The 20,827-nt window shown below is 42.7% G+C and overlaps 1 protein-coding gene across 1 annotated transcript in view; it reads left to right on the top strand.

Annotated features, from left to right (window-relative positions):
• The first annotated feature begins 2,615 nt into the window (after nt 1-2,615).
• CEP97 (centrosomal protein 97) overlaps nt 2,616-20,827 on the top strand; it is a 34,092-nt gene continuing 15,880 nt past the window's right edge. Inside the window, exons 1-7 of the mRNA XM_056109234.1 lie at nt 2,616-2,729; nt 4,688-4,830; nt 6,397-6,555; nt 9,456-9,557; nt 12,985-13,098; nt 13,661-13,827; nt 20,128-20,292. Of these exons, the coding sequence (XP_055965209.1) occupies nt 2,687-2,729; nt 4,688-4,830; nt 6,397-6,555; nt 9,456-9,557; nt 12,985-13,098; nt 13,661-13,827; nt 20,128-20,292 (893 nt within the window). The 5' untranslated portion in view covers nt 2,616-2,686. The remainder of the gene's footprint in view (nt 2,730-4,687; nt 4,831-6,396; nt 6,556-9,455; nt 9,558-12,984; nt 13,099-13,660; nt 13,828-20,127; nt 20,293-20,827) is intronic.

The following is a 20,827-nucleotide window of genomic DNA, read 5'->3' as shown; positions in this document are numbered from 1 at the left end:
GTGGCAGGGCATTCCCTTTTGTTCTCTCTCTCTTATTGGGTGTTGTGGTTTGCAAAAGAGACAATGGGTGGCAATCATGTTTGGTCTATAGTCTACTTTTGGCATGCTTCTCCCATCCTGGGAGGATCCTCCCAACACCCTTTATTTGGTGTTCCCTTCTCTATCTGAGCTCCCTTTTCCCCTAGCATGTGTGGTTGGCCTTCAAGCCATGGAGTAAAATTCCTGGTACTAATCTCAGCTAAAGAATGTTTTTTTGTGGTGTAATTTTATTTTTTGTTTTGAGGTCACACCTGGTGGTGCTCAGGGCTTTCTCCTAGCTCTGCCCTCAGGGATCAGTCCTGCTGGGCTTGGGGAACCATATATGCTGCCAGGTATTAAACCTAGGTCAGCTGTGTGCAAGACAAGTGTCCTACCTGCTACACTATGGCTCCAACTCTTGTGGTGTGGTTTTGAAAGGAAGATGGCTCCTTTGGGCATGAGGGATGGCTCTCAGGAACATTTGGCGGCTCCTTTGAAGAGCTTTGCCTCTCAATAAAACCTATCATTTGGCTCTTCTCAAGGTCTCAAGTCAGATGAAACGGACAATCTGATTATTCTATTGCTATAAACTTTCAGAAACTGTGCTCCTCACATACTGTCTGGACTTCCAGGATGCCCCTTCCCAAGTAGGGAGATGATCTTGCTAAATCAGAGAAACTGGTAAGCCCTTTCTCCCACCTTGACTAAAGAGATACTCATCATTCTGATGTCAGCAGGAAGCAGCCATTCAGGCTTGCTTTGTTCTTACATCTCCATGTAAAGACTGAGTTTTCTATATAAGGGAGATGTCTCCTGGTTATGGGAAAAAATGAAAAAAAAAGTGTTAGTTCGGTCTTCAGAACTAGGCAATTTATCTTCAGACTACAACCATTAGAAATAAAAGCTTAAAAAAAAAAGGAAAGATAGGGGCTGGAGCACTTAGTGGGTAAGGTGCTTGCTTTGCATGCTGCTGATGCAGGTTCAATCCCTGCATGATCATCCCAAATGGCCCCCCCATACATTGCTGGAGTGATTCCTAGGCACAGAGTCAGGGGTAACCTTGAGCATTGAACATTGCTGTTTAAGAAAGGACTTTTGTTCACAAAAGAGATTTGTTCACAAAACCCATTGCCAACAGAACAGCCAACTGAGGTTGCAAAGTGTGTGTGTGTGTGTGTGTGTGTGTATAGGAGGATGAAAGAGGGCAGAAAGGACCTTGGGACAGTGGTGAAGGGTTTTTAACACTGGTGGTGTAGATGATGGAAGAGCATTTTAAGCATGTAACAATAATATGGAAACTACTTCAAATCACTTTAGTTAAAAAAGAAAAAGGGGTATTTAGAATAAATGTTGCATGAGGACTGGGTGATAGAAATTAGAACCCCCTATGCTCAGCTGTAATGTTTTTAGCTTCGTTTCTCACTTCCACCTTCCTATAACCCACTCCCACTTCCAGACCATGCTGATGTATTTTCATTTTCCACTAAGCTATTTAGGGTCTGCCTGTCTTTTAGGCCCTGGTTCTGTTTAACTTTCAAGTTTCTCCTGAATCTGCAGTTACCCTTTCTTTCTACAGTCCTTGAAATCTTACTGAATTTATACTTATAATCACACTAGGATTTCAATCAAAATGCATTGCCTATTCATAGTGAAATCTTATAGACTTCAAGTTATGCATTGTAATTTTTTTGTCTGGAGAATAAGAGCATTTTGTAACATGAACCATCCCTGTAAAAGAACCATCCCTCATGCCCAATTGTAATGGAGAATAAGCACATTTTGTAAACGCTGTAAAGATTGTAGGTTGGTACCTAGGTCAAAAGTTCTGCCAAAATAATAGCTGGAGATGATCACGTTGTACAGGAACTGAGTGTTAAAAGTAGGCAAAGGGATATTTCTGATAACCTTTCAGTATCTGTATTGTAAACAACAGTATGAGAGAGAGAGAGAGAGAGAGAGAGAGAGAGAGAGAGAGAGAGAGAGAGAGAAGGAGCAGAAAAGTGCCAGTCATACTGCCATGGGGAAGGGTGATGGGAGGGAAACTGGGGACACTGGTGCTGGCAAGTGTACACTGGTGGAGGGATGGGTGTTCAACACTGTAAGACTGAAATCTAATTATAAACAGCTTTGTAAGGGTCTATCTCATAGTGATTCAATTAAAAAAATTAAAGAGTTCTGCTAAATGTTCAAGAACAACCACTTAAAAGTAATATATAAAAGGTGTTTCAGCTTTCTTTAATTAATCCTATAAGATTGGCCTGGTGTTTCCTATCGTACAGATTAAGTCTTGCAACTTATTCAGAATTGTCAGACAGCATCCAATAGACTTCTGGCAATGAGCTCTCAAATTCGGTTTGTATTAAATAACAACCTATAATCATCCAGATGGTACAAGCGTCAAATTTCGCGAGGACCTGAAAAAGAGAGTGAAATGATCAGCCAGCAGTACAATTCACTGACCAGGTGACACCTGAGACTTCAGCAGGGCTCCTGAGCGCACCGGGAATTCTAACCCTAGCTTTGCAAGCCAATTGGCTGCCTACGCCTAATTGGGTGTCAGGGTGCCAGTGCATGCTGGGAGTTGTAGTTTCCGGTTTCCTCTTCCCGACTACAAGAAGTACAGAGCGGCTGGAGGTCGGTTGCTTGGCATTATTAGCAAGCGGGAAGTATGGCGGTGGCGCGCGTCGACGCGGCTTTGCCTCCTGGAGAAGGTGAGACTATTTCCATCCCTGGGTCCCCGGGTTCACTCCCTGAAGCTGAATGAAGTAGTAGCTTGGTGGCGAGATGAAGCCTGGTTTTCGGGGTGCAGTTCTAAACCAATTCTTTCGAGGGGGTCGTGGGCGTCGCGGAGGCGCGCTGCCCTCTGGGAGTTGTAGTCCTTAGTGCGGCCCTGCTCTGCAGTTCCGGAGTTAGTCCGGAGCGGAGGGGACTACAGCACCCAGGAGCCTTTGCGAGGCCGGGCGCCCCGGCTCCCGCGCTCCGGAGACTGGCCGGGCGGTGGGTTTCAGAAGGAGTTGACCTGTCCTAGCTTTAGTTTTGGGTTCCTGGTACCCAAGTGGAAGCAGCAGCGTCTGCCCCTTTGGCTTCTCGCGACCTCTTTCCCCAGTAGGGGTCCAAGTACGTTCCGAAACCGTCTCTCAAACAGAGCTCCCCAAACTGACGTGGAGCCCCTTCTTGCAAGTGTCCGGTGATGCAGAGGCAGCGGGGTGACCTCGAATCCGCAATTCTCCTCGAACCCGCCTTTCTTTCTGCAGACGGGGTCCTGGGCTCGGGTGTTGAAGCTGCCTGCGCCGAGCACGGGAGTTGTGCCGCCTTGGCTAGGAGCCACCGGGGGCGAGCCCAGCGCCTTTGTTTTGGTTACGGCTCCAGGCTCGGCAGCAGTGGTCTGGGTCGGGCTAGGGCCGAGGGTGGAGGCCTGTGTCCACAGGGAAGGTCAGACTCTACCTGCGGGCCGCTAGCCCCTTGGGGGTCCGACGACCCCTTTGGAGTTGTGAACAAAGGTTGTGCGTTTTGGTTGGTCCAGAACGGAGATTTCATCAACTTCTCAGAGCATCCCTCACCCCTCAACTGCAGGGAGCCGTTAGGCAATAGGAAACAAACACACAAACAAACATTGAAACCCTTCAGGTGTGCAAGCCCCTTTGATTATTTCTCGCAGCAATCTTAATCTGGCAACAAAATAGAAATTGGCAGTTTGTCTGTGCCCGGCCCCCTGCAGCTGCTTCTGGTAAGCTCCACCTCCCCAGCCCACCTGGTTCTCTGTAGACAAAGATAGCAGTTGACAGGTGGAACGCGTTTTGTGAAATAGTCGCTGTTGGGAGTGCTTTTCATACGCTATTTCATGTTCCAAACCTTTTAAGATAGGCGTTATTTCCAATCACATTTTACTAAGTGAAAAAAAACTCCTTTTTTTATACAGCGGGTAGAGTGCTTGTTTTGCACATGGCTAACCTGGATTAGATGTCCAGCACCCCAGATGGTCCCCGCTGAACATCGCCTAGAATGATCCCTGAGCATTGAGCCTGGAGTAGGTCCTGAACACCTCTGGGGGTGTCCCCAAACAAAAAAAAAAGACAAATGAAACCCTGCTTTACTCAGCCCCCCCAAATCTGTAATTGGTCCTCAGCGCAGTGGTCCTCAGCGCAGTGAATAATAGTGGAGCTCAGATTTGAACATGTGTTACACTAAAGTGGCTTGTTGGGTGTCTGATGCCTGAAATGGGTAAATATTGGATTCATATAGTTTCTTTTTTCATACCTACATCAATTTAATGAATTAAGTGTATTCTCATTTTGTATCTCAGTCAACTGAGCTGTGATTTTCAAAATTGAACACTTTACTGGTACTTGGGTTGTAAGCAGGTTGAAAGGTTAGTTCCATATATTTTTTGTGTTATTATCTTGGTGCAGAATCTGGAGGTTAATGTGAGGAATTCCAGAGAATTATTGAAGCTTGAGAAGAATATTGCAGATCTGGTTTGAATTTGATATAACTGGGAGAAAGTGAATAATTTCAGTCTGGTCATTTTAAGTTCGATTGCTTTAGTTTTTAAATCTTGATATATAATATGCTTCAGTGTTTCCTGACTATCATTGTACAGGGATTTTTATGAGTATAATTCCATCCTTATGCTCCAGTATTTATTAATAATTTCCCTTCTCTTTTAAAGGATCAGTGGTAAATTGGTCAGGCCAGGGACTACAGAAATTAAGTCCAAACTTACCCTGTGAAGTTGATATTCATACTTTGATTCTGGATAAAAATCAAATTATTAAACTGGAAAATCTTGAGAAATACAGAAGATTAATACAGGTTGGTATCATTATTTGGGGAAATAGTTATGTAGGACCATTTTATTATCATTAAACAACAAAACAATAAAATAATCCAGCAGAAAGTAGCTTTCTAGGTCTGGAAAGCAGTAAATGTTCCCCTACGTATTAAATGATATTTCTTATCTTGGTAATGGTAGTTCTCTTTCCTGATATTTGCTAGGAAAAACATTGTTAAAAAAGAAAACGTTTTGGTTTTGTTTCGTTTTTGTTTTGTTTTGTTTCTTGGGCCACACTTGGCAATGTTCTGGTTACTTGTGGCTTTGCACTCAGGAATCACTCCTGGTGGTACGTGAGGGACCATATGAGATGCTGGGGCTGGAACCCTTTGTGTTGGGCAAGCACCCTACCTGCTGTACTATCTCTCCGCCCCATTGAAAATACTGTATGTTGACAAAATACTGTCATTGTGTTATTTTTACAAACTACTGTTCTAGAAAACATCTTATCTCATAATAGGCTCATTGATTGATTCAGCACATGTTTATTGGGCCCTTGTTATGTGCCTGGCACTGTTCTAGATTTTGACTGATTTCGTACAAAGATCCTATTTTAAACAATATTTCTTTATTAAAACCAATATTGTGATTTGCAAAGTTGTTCATAGTGGAGTTTCAGGCATACAGGGTTACAGTCCCTCCACCAATGTCCCCAGTTTCCCTCTCACCGACGAGCATGCCTCCTTCCTTGATAGACATGTTTTAAAATTTGGTTGTAGTTCGGATCTTGTGCTTTACGGTGTTTCTGACTTGTGATTCAACATGATATACCCAGGCCCTTGCTTTTGCCCGTTACCTCCTGTCTGCCTCTCAGTATCTTTCCCTCAGTATCTTTCCTCCCCTGTCCACATTTCTGTGATTTAGAGTCCAGAATAATCTGGGTATCCCTGCTTTGATATCTTGCATTCCCTTGTATGCTATAGAAAAGTGAGATCATCCAGTGCAGGACACTATTTTTATGGACCTTACATTTCTGAAATAGTTTCTGTGTTAAAAATGTGTTCTCTATAGTAGTAGAAGGAAACCAGATTGTTCAGCTTTATCTGTATTTTTCCATGATTGGAACAGCAATAATAATAAACTAATAATGACACCAAATAATGTTTAGATAATATATATGAAAAGTTCAAGCTAAGTTTGTATATTTGGCAATGTTTGTACATTAAATGTTTTTTAACCACCCTAATATGAAGTTTTATATATATATATTTTTTATCAGTGAGACACCATGAGGTACCGTTGTAGACTTACAAATTTTTGTGCTTGGGTTTCAGTTATACAATGATCAAACACCCATCCCTCCACCAGTGCCCATTTCCCACCACCACAGATCCCAGTATCCCTCCCACCCCCATCCCCCCATCCCACCCTGCCTCTGTGGCAGGACACTCCCTTTTGTTCTCTCTCTCCTTTTGGGTGTTGTGGCTTGCAAAAGAGGCATTGAGTGGCAATCATGTTTGGTCTATAGTCTACTTTCAGCATGCTTATGAAGTTTTATATGTACACGCAACTTTTTCTTGGAATAATGATATGTTTGCTTTCCATAGTTGTCAGTGGCTAATAATCGGCTGGTGCGGATGATGGGTGTGGCTAAACTGACCCAACTCCGGGTGTTAAATTTGCCTCATAATAGTATTGGCTATGTGGAAGGACTGAAAGAACTGGTACATTTGGAATGGCTGAACTTGGCAGGAAATAATCTCAAGGTGAAGTACTTCTGGTTTTTAGAAATTATTATTTTTTTTAATTTGCAAAAGTTTCATTAAAACAAAAAAAAATTAAAGAAGTAGGAAGAGGCTGGAGCAACAGTGCAGAGGGTTGGGTGTTTGCCTTGCTTGTGGCCGACCCTGGTTCCATGTCTGGCATCCCATATGCTTCGCTGAGCACTGCCAGGAGTGATTCCTGAGTGCAGAGCCACAAGCATTGCTGGGTGTGTACCCCTCCCTCCCCAATGCAGAAATATAGAAATAAGTAGCACTGTAGCACAGTCCTTCCGTTGTTCATCGATTTGCTCGAGCAGGCACCAGTAACGTCTCCAAATTGCTCAGGGATACTACTAGTTAATACAAACTTAAAAAAACTCACTCTGAGGGACTAGAGAGTTAGTCCAGGGGTTAAGACACTTGTCCTGCTTGAGGCTAACCCTGGTTTGATCCCAGATGCCACTTTTCTCTCTGAGAAACAGCAAGAGCACCTAGAGTTGTGGTGGTGGAGGTGGGGAAGATGGTCTAAAAGCTCTGGAGCTATTGATGCCATGCACCGTGTGGTGACCGTGGCACAGCTGGGAGCAAACTTTCACCTAAAGCAGGGGGTAGCTCCTCTGCACCCTGACCCCCCAGCAGCACACTTGAGGTGTGGTCCAAAAGTTTAAAAAACATAAAACAAAACAACCAAAAACCTGGGGCCAGAGTGATAGTACAGCAGGTAGGGAGTTTGCCTTGTACATGGCCAACCTAGGTTTGATTCCCAGCATCCTATATGGTCTCCTGAGCACCATGTAAGTAATTCCTGAGTGCAGAGCCAGGAATAATCATGAGCATCTTTGAGTGTGACCCAAAAAGCAAAATAAAAACCAAAACAACAACAACAAAAAAAGGTAAAGGCCCTCCCGTTGTTCATCAATTTGCTCGAGTGGGCCCAGTAACGTCTCCATTGGAGACTTTGTTGTTACTGTGTCTGGCATATCTAATATGTCACGGGGAGCTTGCCAGGCTCTGCCGTGCGGGCGAGATACTCTCGGTAGCTTGCCGGGCTCTCTCAGAGGGGCGGAGGAATAGAACTCGGGTCGGCCATGTTGACTGCGTGCACGGCAAACACCCTACCGCTGTGCTATCGCTCCACTCTGGAGCGATAGCACAGCAGTAGGGCATTTACCTTCCGCGCAGCCAGCCCGGATGAGCTGGGTTCGATTCCTCCGCCCCTCTCGGAGAGCCTGGCAAGCAAAAGTAACAAAAAAAAAAGCAAATCAAACCCCACTCACTTGAAACATATGCAAAATTATATATATAATAATAATTATTATTTTAAAAATATTTTTTGTTTGGTTTTTAGGCTACACCCAGCAGTTCTCAGGACTTACTCCTGGCTCTGTGCTCATGGATCACTTCTGGTGGGGCTCAGGGAATCATTTGTAGTGCTGGGGTTCAAACCCTGGTCAGTCACATGCAGAACAAGCACTGTGCCTGCTGTACTGTCATTTCAGCTTTCCAAATGCTTTTTTTTTTTTATGTTTCCATGTTTATAGCAAGGTTTTTTTTTTTTTTTTTTTTTTTTGTTTTTTTTGTTTTTTTTGGCTCGCACCCATAGATGCTCAGGGGTTACTCCTGGCTCTGCACTCAGGTATTACTCCTCGTGGTGCTTGGGGGACCATATGGGATGCTATGGCTCGAACCCAGGTCAGCCTCGTGCAAGGCAAACTCCCTACCCGCTGTGCTATTGCTCCAGCCCATTCTTTTTTTTTTGTATTTATTTTGGCCTCCAGGTGGTGTTGAGTCTTTCTTAGTCTTTCTCAGCCAACTCCCAGCACTTCCATGCCAGCGGGTGAAGGTGTGGAATGCTCAGGATTACCCAGGCCATTCTGCCATTGCTAGGGCACCTCCAGGGATTTTTTTTTTATTTTTGGGGTCACACCCAGTGATGCTTAGGGGTTACTCCTGACTCTGTACTCAGGAATTACTCCTGGTGGTGCTGGGGGATCATATGGGATGCTGGGAATTGAACCTGAGTCAGCTGCTTTCAAGGCAAGTGCCTTTACTTACTGGACTATCTCTCTGGTCCCAGGAAGACTACATCAAATAAAATAGGGTTAAGTATGTCTTTAGGTATAGTGAAGATTATATATGGTTTTATTTTTATTAAAATTTTTTTTTGTTTTTAGTTTGGGCCACACCAGTGATGGTCAGAGGTTACTTCTGGCTCTGTGCTCGGGAATTACTCCTGGTGGTGCTCAAGGGACCATATAGGATGCTAGGGATTGAACCCTTATTGACTACATGCAAAGCAAATGCCCTACCTGCTGTACTATCTCTCTGGCCCTTATATATGGTTTTAAAAATAAGGAAACCCAGATTCTAGTCCTTCTTTCACCACTTAGTAGCGCTGTAATCTAGATGAAGTTAATAACTTTTTTCCATCTTTCAATGATCAGGTGGCTCTACACTCAGGAATTTCTTCTGGTGGTGCTCAGGGGACGTTATGGGATGCTGGGAATCAAACCTGGGTTGGCTTCGAGCAAGGCAAATGCCCTTCCTGCTGTATTATGGCTCTCGCCCCAAGTTTGGGCCCACTTTTAACTATGACCTCTGTGCTATACTGAGTGTCACATATCATCACTAGGCTTCTTCAAACTGTCCCTATCTGGGATATGAGCCCTTGGCAACTTCCTTCTGTTAGAGGGATAATAAAAGTGGAACTTGCTACATAGTAACCTCTATCAGGTTATTACTTGGTGTATGGGAGGTGTTTGGGGTGGTTTAAACTATACCCACTGGTGTTCAGAGTTTACTTCTGCCTCTCTGCTCAGGGATCACTCCTTGTAGTGCTTGGTAATAATGTCTCTGATTTTGTGTGCACGAAATAATGTGATGGTCTTTTTCTTTTTTAATAGGCAATGGAACAAATTAATTGCTGCACAGCGTTACAGCACCTTGATTTATCAGACAATAATATACCCCAGATAGGTGATCTATCTAAATTAGTATCACTTAAGGTAAGTGTACTTACTTGTTCTGAATTTTTATACTAAAATACCAAGAAAGGGGCCAGAGTGATAGTACAGCGGGTGGTGTGCTTGCTTTGCACACGACCAGTCCGAGCTCGCTCCCCCACAACCCATATGTTCTCTTGAGTCTGCCAGGAGTGGTTCCTGAACACTGCTGGGTATAGTCCAAAAACAAACAGACATACAATACTGAGAGCTGGGGATGTGGCTCAGAGGTCGAGCACAATCTGCATATTCGTGAGTCTGGTGGATTGATTCCCAGCCACACAGTCAATAAACAAAGAAAATCAAATTTCAAGAGAAAGAGATAGGATTGGCCTAACATCAGTCCTTACATGAAAAACAGATTGTGGTGATTTTTGTTTGTTTGGGGGCCACGCTTGGGGGTGCCTTGGACTTTCTCCTGACTCTGTGCTCAGTGATCCCTCCTGGTGGTGCTGGGGATTGGACTGCTGTACTATTTCTCCATTGCGCAGATTGTTTTTGTTATTACCGTAAATATTCTGAGAGTACTAGAAATTAAAATATGAAACTTTATATACCTGGGCTGGAGTGATAGCACAGCGGGTAGGGTGTTTGCCTTGCACACGGCCGGCCCGGCTGACCCGAGTTCGATTCCTCCGCCCCTCTTGGAGAGACCGGCAAGCTACCGATAGTGTCTCGCCTGCACGGTAAAGCCTGGCAAGCTACCCGTGACGTATTCAATATGCCAAACACTCTAACAAGTCACACAATGGAGATATTACTGGGCCCGCTTGAGCAAATCGATGAACAACGGGAGGACAGTACTACAGTGCTATATAAAACCTGGTCATTGTTGTTGTAATTAAGCTTAATCTTTATTCTCTGAAAATGATGAAATTTCCTTTATGCCCATCTAATCAATACTCACAAATTTAGTTAAATGGTACATAACATGTTTGTGAAATTGGGAAAAATTATTTCTAAATTTAAGTTTGTTTTCTGCTCTTTCTTTTTATATTTGGGGGGGATGCTAGGGATTGAACCTTGAACCTTACACATGCAAGGCAAGTTCTCTACCACTAAGCTACATCCCAAGCTTTTTCTTTTTCTTTTCCTTTTTTTCCCTTTTTTTACAGTTAGTATTTCTGGTATTTGTTTATTTGGGTAATAGGTATTAAAAATTTATTGAAGCAGTACTATCCTTAAATTAAACTGTAAATTCACTTTAAGATGATCCTTTAATTTGTGTTAATCAAACCACATTGAAGTGTGAGTCACCAGTGGGGTCAATAGTTCTCTGGTACTCTCAGAATTTTTACTGTAGTAACAAAAACATTCTGTGGGATGGGGAGATTGTACAGCAGCTCAGTAATGGGGTCAAAAAATAAACATCATGCCAGACTTTGGGTTTGATCCCTGGTTCTGCAAGAGAACAGAAAAGAAAAAGAAGGTAGCATATAGCATTGATTGTAAAGGGAAATGATCAAATAACTAATTAAAAATAATCTGTCGGCCCGGGAACATAGCTTTTGCATTGCATGTGGTAGGACCTGAGTTCCATGACAAGTACTTAAAAATACAACTATAAGCATGTGTATCTGGTAGCACTTTTTATTTCTTTTCTGAAGGCGGAGGGAGGGTTCTATGTGGCAGTGCTCAGGGCTTACTCCTTACTCAGTATTCATGGATCGCTCCTGGCAGATCTTGGGCACCCAAATTTTGTGCTCAGGATAAAACTGGGCTCAGTAGTGTGCGACGGCAAGTGCTGTGGCCTCCATCCTGTGTCTCCAGCCACGACGGAGCTCTTTTTTTTTTATTTTTAGCCCCCAGGTTTTTTTTTTTTTTAATTGAATCACTGCGATACACAGTTAAAAAGTTGTTCATGGTTAGGTTTCAATTCTCTTTCTCTCTCTCTCTCTACCCCTCTCCCCCTCTCCCTCTCTCTCTTTCTCCCTTCCCCTTTCTCCCTTCTTCCCACCCTCTTTCCCCTCCTCTTTCTCTCCCGCCCATCCCTCTTTGTAGCCCACAGTTCTGGAGCTTTATTACTTAGGTGAAGTTTCTTTGCATTTCCCAATATGGGTACTGAGTTCTTGGTGCTCCTTAATCTATACTTAAAAAGGAGGGGTGGTCAGCGCATCCAGTAACATAATTACAAATTCAAAAATCTGTGTAGAGCTGGGGCTGGAGCGATAGCAAAGCAGGTAGGGCGTTTGCCTTGCACACAGCCAACATGGCTGACACAGGTTCGATTCCCAGCATCCCATATGGTCCCCCAAGCACTGCCAGGAGCAATTCCTGAGTGCATGAGCCAGGAGTAACCCCTGAGCATCGCTGGGTGTGACCCAAAAAGCAAAAAAAAAAATTCAAAAAAAAATCTGTGTAGAGCTGAGAATGCAGAAATCACTTGTGGAGCCCATTCGCCTTGTATGCATGAGACCCTTGGTTTGATGCCAGCACCTCAAAAACAGAAAAAGACATTACTAGGCTTTTTCTTTATTTTGCCTCATTGGGTATTATTAGTATAAGATGGACTTAGAAGTTGAGTCACTCTACTAACTCAACTTTCCCTACATCTGGCAGAAATAATTTTTAGTATCGGTTACTCTAAGAAATTTATGTGGCCAGATACTAAGAAAATTGAGATAAATTAGAAGTGATTAACAATTTTTTCCCCTCTGAAATGAAGACATGATTATCTAATTAGGATCCTGGATGTTCAGAATTTTTGGTTCATTTGTCATTGTTGCTGACAGTTTGAATCAGCTTCATCAGCAAGTAGCACATTCTGTCTTCCTAAAGCTTTTAGTTATAAAGAGAATGCAATTGCAAATTATGGGTTATTTCTCTCCTTTGTCTTTGAAAAGTTTGCTTAAATATGGTTATTTTACTTATTTATTTATTTTTGCTTTTTGGGTCACACCCAGTGATGCACAGGGGTTACATCTGGCTCTGTGCTCAGGAATTACCCCTGGTGGTGCTCAGGGGACCATAGGGGATGCTGGGAATCGAACCCGGGTTGGCTGCGTGCAAGGCAAATGCCTTACCTGCTGTGCTATTGCTCCAGCCCCCTAAATATGGTTATTTTAATGAATGTTTTCATCTCTTTTCTCATCTTCTGTGTGTGTGATATTTTAAAAGGAAATGAACATATTAGAAATTGTTTTATTTTTGATAACTTTAAATCTCATAACATGCTAGTTGCTGTCTCAAGCATGTATTCTTGGATAAGCCTTAAATTCTCTTGCTCTTACAGTGTAGATGTTAAAAGGGAGAGTTGGGCCAGAAAATTTATGTAGTACCTTTCCAGTGTTGATAGCCTCTGATTTGTATGCAATGAAAAGTATAAAAGAATAAATCTCCTTATTTTTATGCGCAGCACTTTAGTATTGTCAGTATAGGCTAGTTTGCCTGTAGTCTTCTCAATTATAACTCGTTATTTTTACTTTTTAAGACTCTGCTTTTACATGGAAACATCATCACTTCTCTTAGATTGGCACCTGCTTATCTACCCAGAGGTCTTGGTATACTTTCTTTGGCAGAAAATGAAGTCCGGGACTTAAATGAGGTAAAATTTGATACTATTTTATGAGATCCAGATTGCTGACAAGTTCACGAGAGTTAGAGGTGGAAGTTGTGAGTTTACTTTTGTAGTGTTAGCATCTTGGAAGAAATGGCAATCAAGATGAGAAACCCTTGACTCTAGAAGAGCCATAATTTTTCTTTATAACTTTTTTAATGCCAGTGGGTCATTAAGACGTTTTCATTTGTGACTGTGTTGTTACTGCATTGGGAATAGAATGGTAGGAGAGGGACAGCTGTCTTAAAGCAGATGATGATAATAATAATAATAATAATAATAATAATAAATAATTATCTGTGTACCTTACCTAGCTGCTATTATATTTTCTTAGTGGGTTCTCTCTGCTAAGAAACCAAGGGAGTTTGTACCACATGGACTGATGACCATATTGTTGAAATTTTGTAAATCAGTGGATGAGTGTTATTCTTTGAGTTTTTCAGAACAAAAGGAAACCGTTATATTCTCAAGCTGCCAAAAAATGTGTGGAAGCCCTATGCTTGGCACTGAATAGTCCAATTTCATTCATCAAAAATATCCTTTGTTCCAGATCTCTTTTTTGGCATCCTTAACAGAATTGGAACAGTTGTCGATCATGAACAATCCTTGTGTGATGGCGACACCTTCCATTCCAGGGTTTGACTACCGACCATACATAGTCAGCTGGTGCCTAACCCTCAGAGTCCTGGATGGATATGTGATATCCCAGAAGGAAAGGTGACTATGGCCTCTTTTTAAACATCACATTTATCATTTCTAGCTTACTGCAGATTCATAAATAGAATGTTTTTTAAAATGTACGTTTAGAAACTAAAATTCTCAGTGTTGACCAAATAGACCATGTGTGCTAAGAATTTAGGAGTTTTTTCCTTTTTTTTTTAAAAACCATTTTTATTGAGGTACTTGGATTTACAGTCCTTTCAATCATTCTTGACAGAGGGCCGGGGCAATAGAATAATGGGTAAGGCATTTGCCTTGCATGTGACCGATTCAGATTAGATCCCTGGCATCCCATAAGGTCCCTTGATCACTTGATAACATTGCTGGGTGTGACACAAAAAGCACACCAAAAAACCCCCAAACGAACAACATACTTTCCGTGCATATCACCCTATCCCACACTCCTCACCAGAGAGCTCACTTCCTTCCACCAGTCTTCCCAAATCTCCTCCCTTTCCTCATGGGAGTTCAGTTTTAGAGACAAAGTCTTCAGCTCTAATGACTGACCATTTTGTTGTTTCCTCACTATGTTTCTTTTTCTTTTTTTGGTGGGGAAAGGTTGGGGGAGAGCACACCTTACAATGCTCAGGGGTAACTCCTGGCTCTGCACTCAGGAATTACTCCTGAAAGTGCTCAGGGAACCCTGTGGGATGTCAGGAATCCAACCTGGGTCAGCTGGTGCAAGACAAGAGCCTGGCTGACTGTACTGTCTCTCCAGCCCAACCATGTTTCTTTTTATCCCACATATGGGGAAGTTTTATTTTATTGAGGAGGTGGTTGTGCCTATATGAATATGTCTAGATGAATAATCTCCAGAAGTTCCACAAAATTGTAAATTAATGATAAATAATAAGTAAATCATTTTTTCAAAAACTTTCTTTTTTTAAGAAGTGTATCATTAAAAAATTAATATAATGGATAATTTTGTGTATTTTAAAGTTTACATGAAATACATAAGTCTTACAAATGTAAATTTTAATTGGAGTGAGGAGAATTAAGAAAAATGAAGGGGAAAATCTGAATCGGGGGCTAAAACGATAGCTCAGCAGGTAGGGCATTTGCCTTGCATGTGGCTGACCCAGGTTCAATTCCCAGCATCCCATATGGTCCCCTGAGCACCATCAGGAGTAATTCTTGAGTGCATGAGCCAGGAATAACCCCCGTGCATTGCCAGGTGTGATTCCCCCCCCCCCAAAAAAAAAGGAGAAAAAAAAGAAAATCTGAATAGGCCCGTAAAAATCTAAAAATGTGTTTTATCCTAAGAGAGAGAATATTGGCTTTATATTAGAAGATATTATAGATGATGCTTATGTATCTGCATTAGCATGATTGTAAAAAATTATAATAAAATATGGATAAAAAACACAGACTTAGAACATTCAACGTAAATAAAACATTAATTGGTTATTGAAAATGTATAAAATCCTTTAGGAAGCTAGGAGTAAATAAATCTTTCTTAATTTAGTAGAGGGTAGTGATAAGCCCATGAGCTGATGCCGTACTCAATGCCAAGAGCTGAGAAGTTTGCTTGTTTTTGAAAGAAGCTCCTTTAAAGCTTCTTGCAAAACTGGTTGCAAGGTTATGAATTCCCTGAGTTGTGAGGGTTGGAGTGATAGCACAGCTGGTAGGGCATTTGCCTTGCACGCAGCCGACACCGTCCACCCAAGTACGATTCGTCTGCTGCTCTCGGAGAGCTCGGCGAGCTACCGAGAGTATCTCGCCTACGCGGTAAAGCCTGGCAAGCTCCCCATGACGTATTCGATATGCCAAACACGGTAACAACAAGTCTCACAATGGAGATGTTACTGGTCCCGCGCGAGCAAATTGATGAACAACGGGAGGACATTGACAGTGACAGTTGCTTGTCTTGTCTTGAAGCTCAGTATTCTTTTTTTTTTATTAAAAATTTTTTTAATAGTGAGACGTCATGAGGTACAGTTGCAGACTTACACATCTTTGTGCTTGGGTTTCAATTATACAATGATCAAATACCCATCCCTCCACCGGTGCCCATTTCCCACCACCACGGATCCCAGTATCCCTCCCACCCCCCATCCCCCGCATCCCACCCTGTCTCTGTGGCAGGGCATTCCCCTCTGTTCTCTCTCTCCTTTTGGGTGTTGCGGTTTGCAAAAGAAACATTGAGTGGCAATCATGTTTGGTCTGTAGTCTATTTTCAGCATGCTTCTCCCATCCTGGGAGGATCCTCCCAACACCTTTATTTGGTGTTCCCCTCTTTATCTGAGCTCCCTTTTCCCCTACTATGTGTGGTTGGCCTCCAAGTCATGGAGTAAAATTCCTGGTACTAATCTCGGCCATTCTTGGGTGTTAGTTTCCTATTTTGTTACTTTATGTTCCCCAGATGAATGCAGTCTTTCTATGTCTATCCCTATCTTTCAAAGTCATTTCCCTTAACATGATACTTTCCATGTAGTACTGCTTGTATGTAAATTTCGTGACTTTGTCTTTTCTAACAGCTACATAGTACTCCATTGTGTAAATGTACCAAAGTTTCTTTAACCAGTCATCTGTTCTTGGGCACTCAGGTTTTTCCAGATTCTGGCTATTGTAAAGAGTGCTGCAATGAACAAACAAGTGCAGATGTCACTTCGACTATACTTTTTTTGCCTCTCTGGAATATATTCCCAGGAGTGGTATTGCTGGATCAAATGGGAGCTCAATTTCTAATTTTTTGAGAATCATCCATACTGTTTTCCAAAAGGGCTGAACCAGTCGGCATTCCCACCAACAGTGAAGGAGGGTCCCTTTCTCACCACATCTGCGCCAGCACCAGTTGCTTTTGTTCTTGTGGATATGGGCCAGTCTCTGTGGTGTGAAGTGATATGTCATTGTGATTTTGATCTGCATCTCCCTGATGATTAATGATGTGGAACATTTTCTCATGTGCCTTTTAGCCATTCGGATTTCTTCTTTGTGAAAGTTTCTATTCATTTCATCTCCCCATTTTTTGATGGGGTTGAATGTTTTCTTTTTGTGGAGTTCAACCAGTACTTTGTATATCCTTGAAATTAACCCCTTATCAGATGTGTAGTTGGCGAATATCCTTTTCCATTCTGTAGATTGTCTTTGTATTTTGGTCACTGTTTCTTTTGAGGTGCAGAAGCTTCTTAGTTTAAGATCGTCCCATTTGTCTATCTCTTTTTTTCACTTGAAGCTCAGTATTCTTTCTTTAAATCTGAATGATAGTATAGCTGGATCGAGTATGATGTGTTCATTGTGTTTTTGTACTAAATTCTTCTAATCTCTGTGATTTTTTTTCTGTTTTGTTTTATTTATGTTTTGGGGTTCCACACCTTGTGTTGCTTAGGGATTACTCCTGGCTCTGTGCTCAGGGATCACTTCTTTTTGTTGTTGTTATTGTTGTTTTTTGGGTCACACCATCGATGCTCAGGGGTTACTCCTGGCTCTGCTCTTAGGCATTGCTCTTGGCAGTGTCTCGAGGGCCATATGGGATGCCGGGACCGAACCCTGCTGCAGGTAGTGCTTTACCTGCTCTACTATTTCTTTGACCCTCATTCTGGGAAATTCTTATCTGTCATTTCTTTAAATATTATTTCATTTTTTTCTTTTTTGGTTTCTGGATCATAACTCGGTGATGTTCGGGGCTATTCCTGGCTCTGCGCTTAGAAATTACTCCTGGCGGTGCTTGAGAAGCCAGGAATTGAACTTGGGGGCCTTGTGCAAGGCAGACAGCGCCAGCCCCTTTATTATTTCTTGATTAAATTGCCTTTTCTGTTCCTCTGGGACTCTGATGATTCTTGTATTGTTTCTCGTGAACTTGTCCCATAGCTCTCTGGTGTGCTTTTTATTCCATTCCAGACCTTCCCCCCATTCTCTTCTGTTTCTAGAGATTTTCTCCACTAGTCATGTAGAATTTTCTATCTTTAAAAAATAAAAACTAGGGGCCATAGTGATAGTATAGTGGGTAGGGCGTTTGCCCTGCATGCACCTGACCCAGGTTCGATCCCCAGCATCCCATATAGTCCCCCAAGCACTGCCAGGAGTAATCCCTGAGCATTGCTGTGTATGACCCAAAAAGACAAAAAAAAAAAAATAGTCCCAGATATTGGTGTTAGAGACCTTAACTTAGTGCCTAACTTAAAACACTGATTTCTAGTACCAGGAGGATTACTCCATGGCTTAGAGACCAGTCGGGCATTCTAGGGGAAAGGGCAGCTCAGATAGAGAAGGGAGCACCAAATAAAGGGTGTTTGGAAGATTCTCCCAGGATGGGAGATGCATGTTGAAAGTAGACTATGGACCGAACATGATTGCCACTCAATGCCTCTTTTGCAGACCACAACACCCAAAAGGAGAGAGAGAACAAAAGGGAATGCCCTGCCACAGAGGCAGGGTAGGATGGGGGGGATGGGGGTGGGAGGGATCCATGGTGGTGGAAAATGGGCACTGGTGGAGGGATGGGTATTTGATCATTGTATAATCGAAACTCAAGCACAACAATTTGTAAATCTACAACTGTACTTCATGGTATTTCACTAATAAAAATTAATAAAAACAAAACAAAACAAAAAAACACTGATTTCTAAAATAATTTTTTTTGCACTTGGTTTGAGGCTTGAATCAAGTTATGAATGCTATGTAGCATGTTATCTAAGTCACTGTCACTGTCCTCCCATTGTTCATTGATTTGCTCGAGTGGGCCCAGTAACATCTCCATTGTGACACTTGTTACTGTGTTTGCCGTATTGAATACGTCAGGCAGGGGTAGCTTGCCAGGCTTTGCTGTGCAGGCAAGATATTCTTGGTAGCTTGCTGGGCTCTGAGAGAGGCGGAGGAATCAAACCTGGGTTGGCTGGGTCGGCCGTGTGCAAGGCAAATGCCCTACCCGCTATGCTATGCTCCAGACCATGTTATCTATATAGGGCCTCTAATTAGCCCCATAAAAGCTTATCATCCATCATAGATAGAGATATAAATGCAGAATGAAATTAAGGATCTGCTGCCCCTTATAAGAATGACTTGGTGGGAAAATACCTGTGAAATTCCATTTTGGAACTTGGAGCAGACATGTTGATTATTCCTCCCCTTCTCCAGTCTGAAATGGAAACTCATCTTCAGATCATTGATTGTTTCTATAGCTTGGAACTGAGTCCCCTTTATAGTAGGGTCTTCTGGATGCTGGCACTGATCAGTGGGAAAAGAACTTTAGGGGCGATAAGGAACCAGGATGTGGACAGGAAGGTTGGAGTAGCGAAAATTGGTGTCACTCTGTTCGCTTGACCAGGTCTCCTTTCGCTTCCTTTCAGTTCATCCGTATGCACACTTGGACTCGGCACTTACATTCTTTCTTCCTCACTGTTTTTGTCCTCTGTGCTAGGAGCCCGGCAGTAGCTGCTGAGGGATTACCTGATCTGAGGATAAGTAGTAAATTAAAGGCAGCGTTTTCCTTTTCCTTCCCTGCAGTTTCCCTTAGCCCATCTGAATAGGGTGCTGGGACAGTGAGGAATGGCATGCAGAAACTAGATTTTTGTGATGCTACTGGTGTGGTAGAAGGGACATAGGTCAACGAAATATGGTTTTCCATTTTGTCTGTAGTGGAGGTTGCTTTGAGAAGAAATCTTTGTTTCAAATTATGATTAACTAGTTCTAAAGTTGGAATATAGGTTTACTTGCATTTTCTTCTCTGTACCTTCAAGAGAAACAAGTACTTCGTTATATTGCTTGTTATAACTAATGGAATTACTGAAAAATACTAAAATAAAAGAAGATTTGTGGGGGCCGAGAGATGATAGTACAGTGGGTAAGGCATTTGCCTTATCTATGGCTGACCTGGATTTTATTTTATTTTTTGCTTTTTAGGTCACCCCCGGTGAGGCACTGGGGTTACTCCTGGCTCTTCACTAAGAAATTACTCCTGGCGGTGCTCGGGGGACCTGGGAATTGAACCCAGGTCGGCCGCGTGCAAGCCAAACGTCCTACCCGTTGTGCTATTGCTCCAGCCCCGTACGGCTGACCTGTATTAATCCCCCAGCACCCTGTATAGTCTCCTAAGCACCTCCAGGAGCAATTCCTGGGTGCAGAGCCAGGAGTAACCCCTGAGCATTGCCGGGTGTGACCCAAAAAGCAAAAAAATAGAAATAAAAAAGAGGGGGAGAGTGAGTCAGTCGATATAGTTACAGTTTGGGAAATGTCTCAATATTATTCATGAAAAACATTTAATAGTGTTATGAAAGTATAGTAAGCAAAAATATGATTATTACTAAAAATGCACTTGTCTGCTTTTGTGCCATCTCCTCTTATGTACCCCAATTTCAGTTTGAAAGCTGAGTGGCTCTACAGCCAAGGCAAAGGAAGAGCATATCGGCCTGGCCAGCACATTCAGCTTGTCCAGTATTTGGCTACAGTCTGTCCGCTCTCTTCTACGCTGGGTCTTCAAACTGCAGAGGATGCCAAGTTAGAGAAGATTCTGAGCAAGCAGAGGTAATCTCATATATTTGTTGCAGCTGATGAATCCCCAAGTGGAAATACCCAGGTCTTTGCAGCAGCAGTGTTGAGGCAAGCACTGTGGCCCACATTTCTGGGTGCTCTTGTCACTGCAGCATTCTGCAGGGGAGCTGAGTCATGCACTGGAGTATGACTTAGCAACTGCACCTGCGAATTGCTTCTTGCTGAGGGGGCCAAGCAGTACGGAGTAGGGGATTTAAAAAAGTAGCTCTCCTTTTAATGCATGTATTTAAAATACTCACAGTGAGGAGATTGTGGAAATGTAAATGCATGCAAAGAAATTGGAAACTACTCTGGCATATCCTCTGGGAAGTGAGCGTAGAGCTACCACATACCCAGCACAGTGAGGGTGCAGTGCTCCAGTGGGGTTGCTGAACTGCTTGCAGAGGTGCTTCCTAAGGGTTGTACTTCTAGCTGTGTGCTCACTGGGGCTTAAACACCTTTGTTTTGCACATTCATCCCTGACTGCGGTGTGACAGAAATTGGTTTTGGCTCTGGGGATCACGGAGAG

Source organism: Sorex fumeus, unplaced genomic scaffold (assembly GCF_029834395.1).
Source record: "Sorex fumeus unplaced genomic scaffold, SorFum_2.1 ptg000265l, whole genome shotgun sequence".
Taxonomy (NCBI): Eukaryota; Metazoa; Chordata; class Mammalia; order Eulipotyphla; family Soricidae; genus Sorex; species Sorex fumeus.
This window is presented reverse-complemented; position numbering and strand designations above follow the sequence as displayed.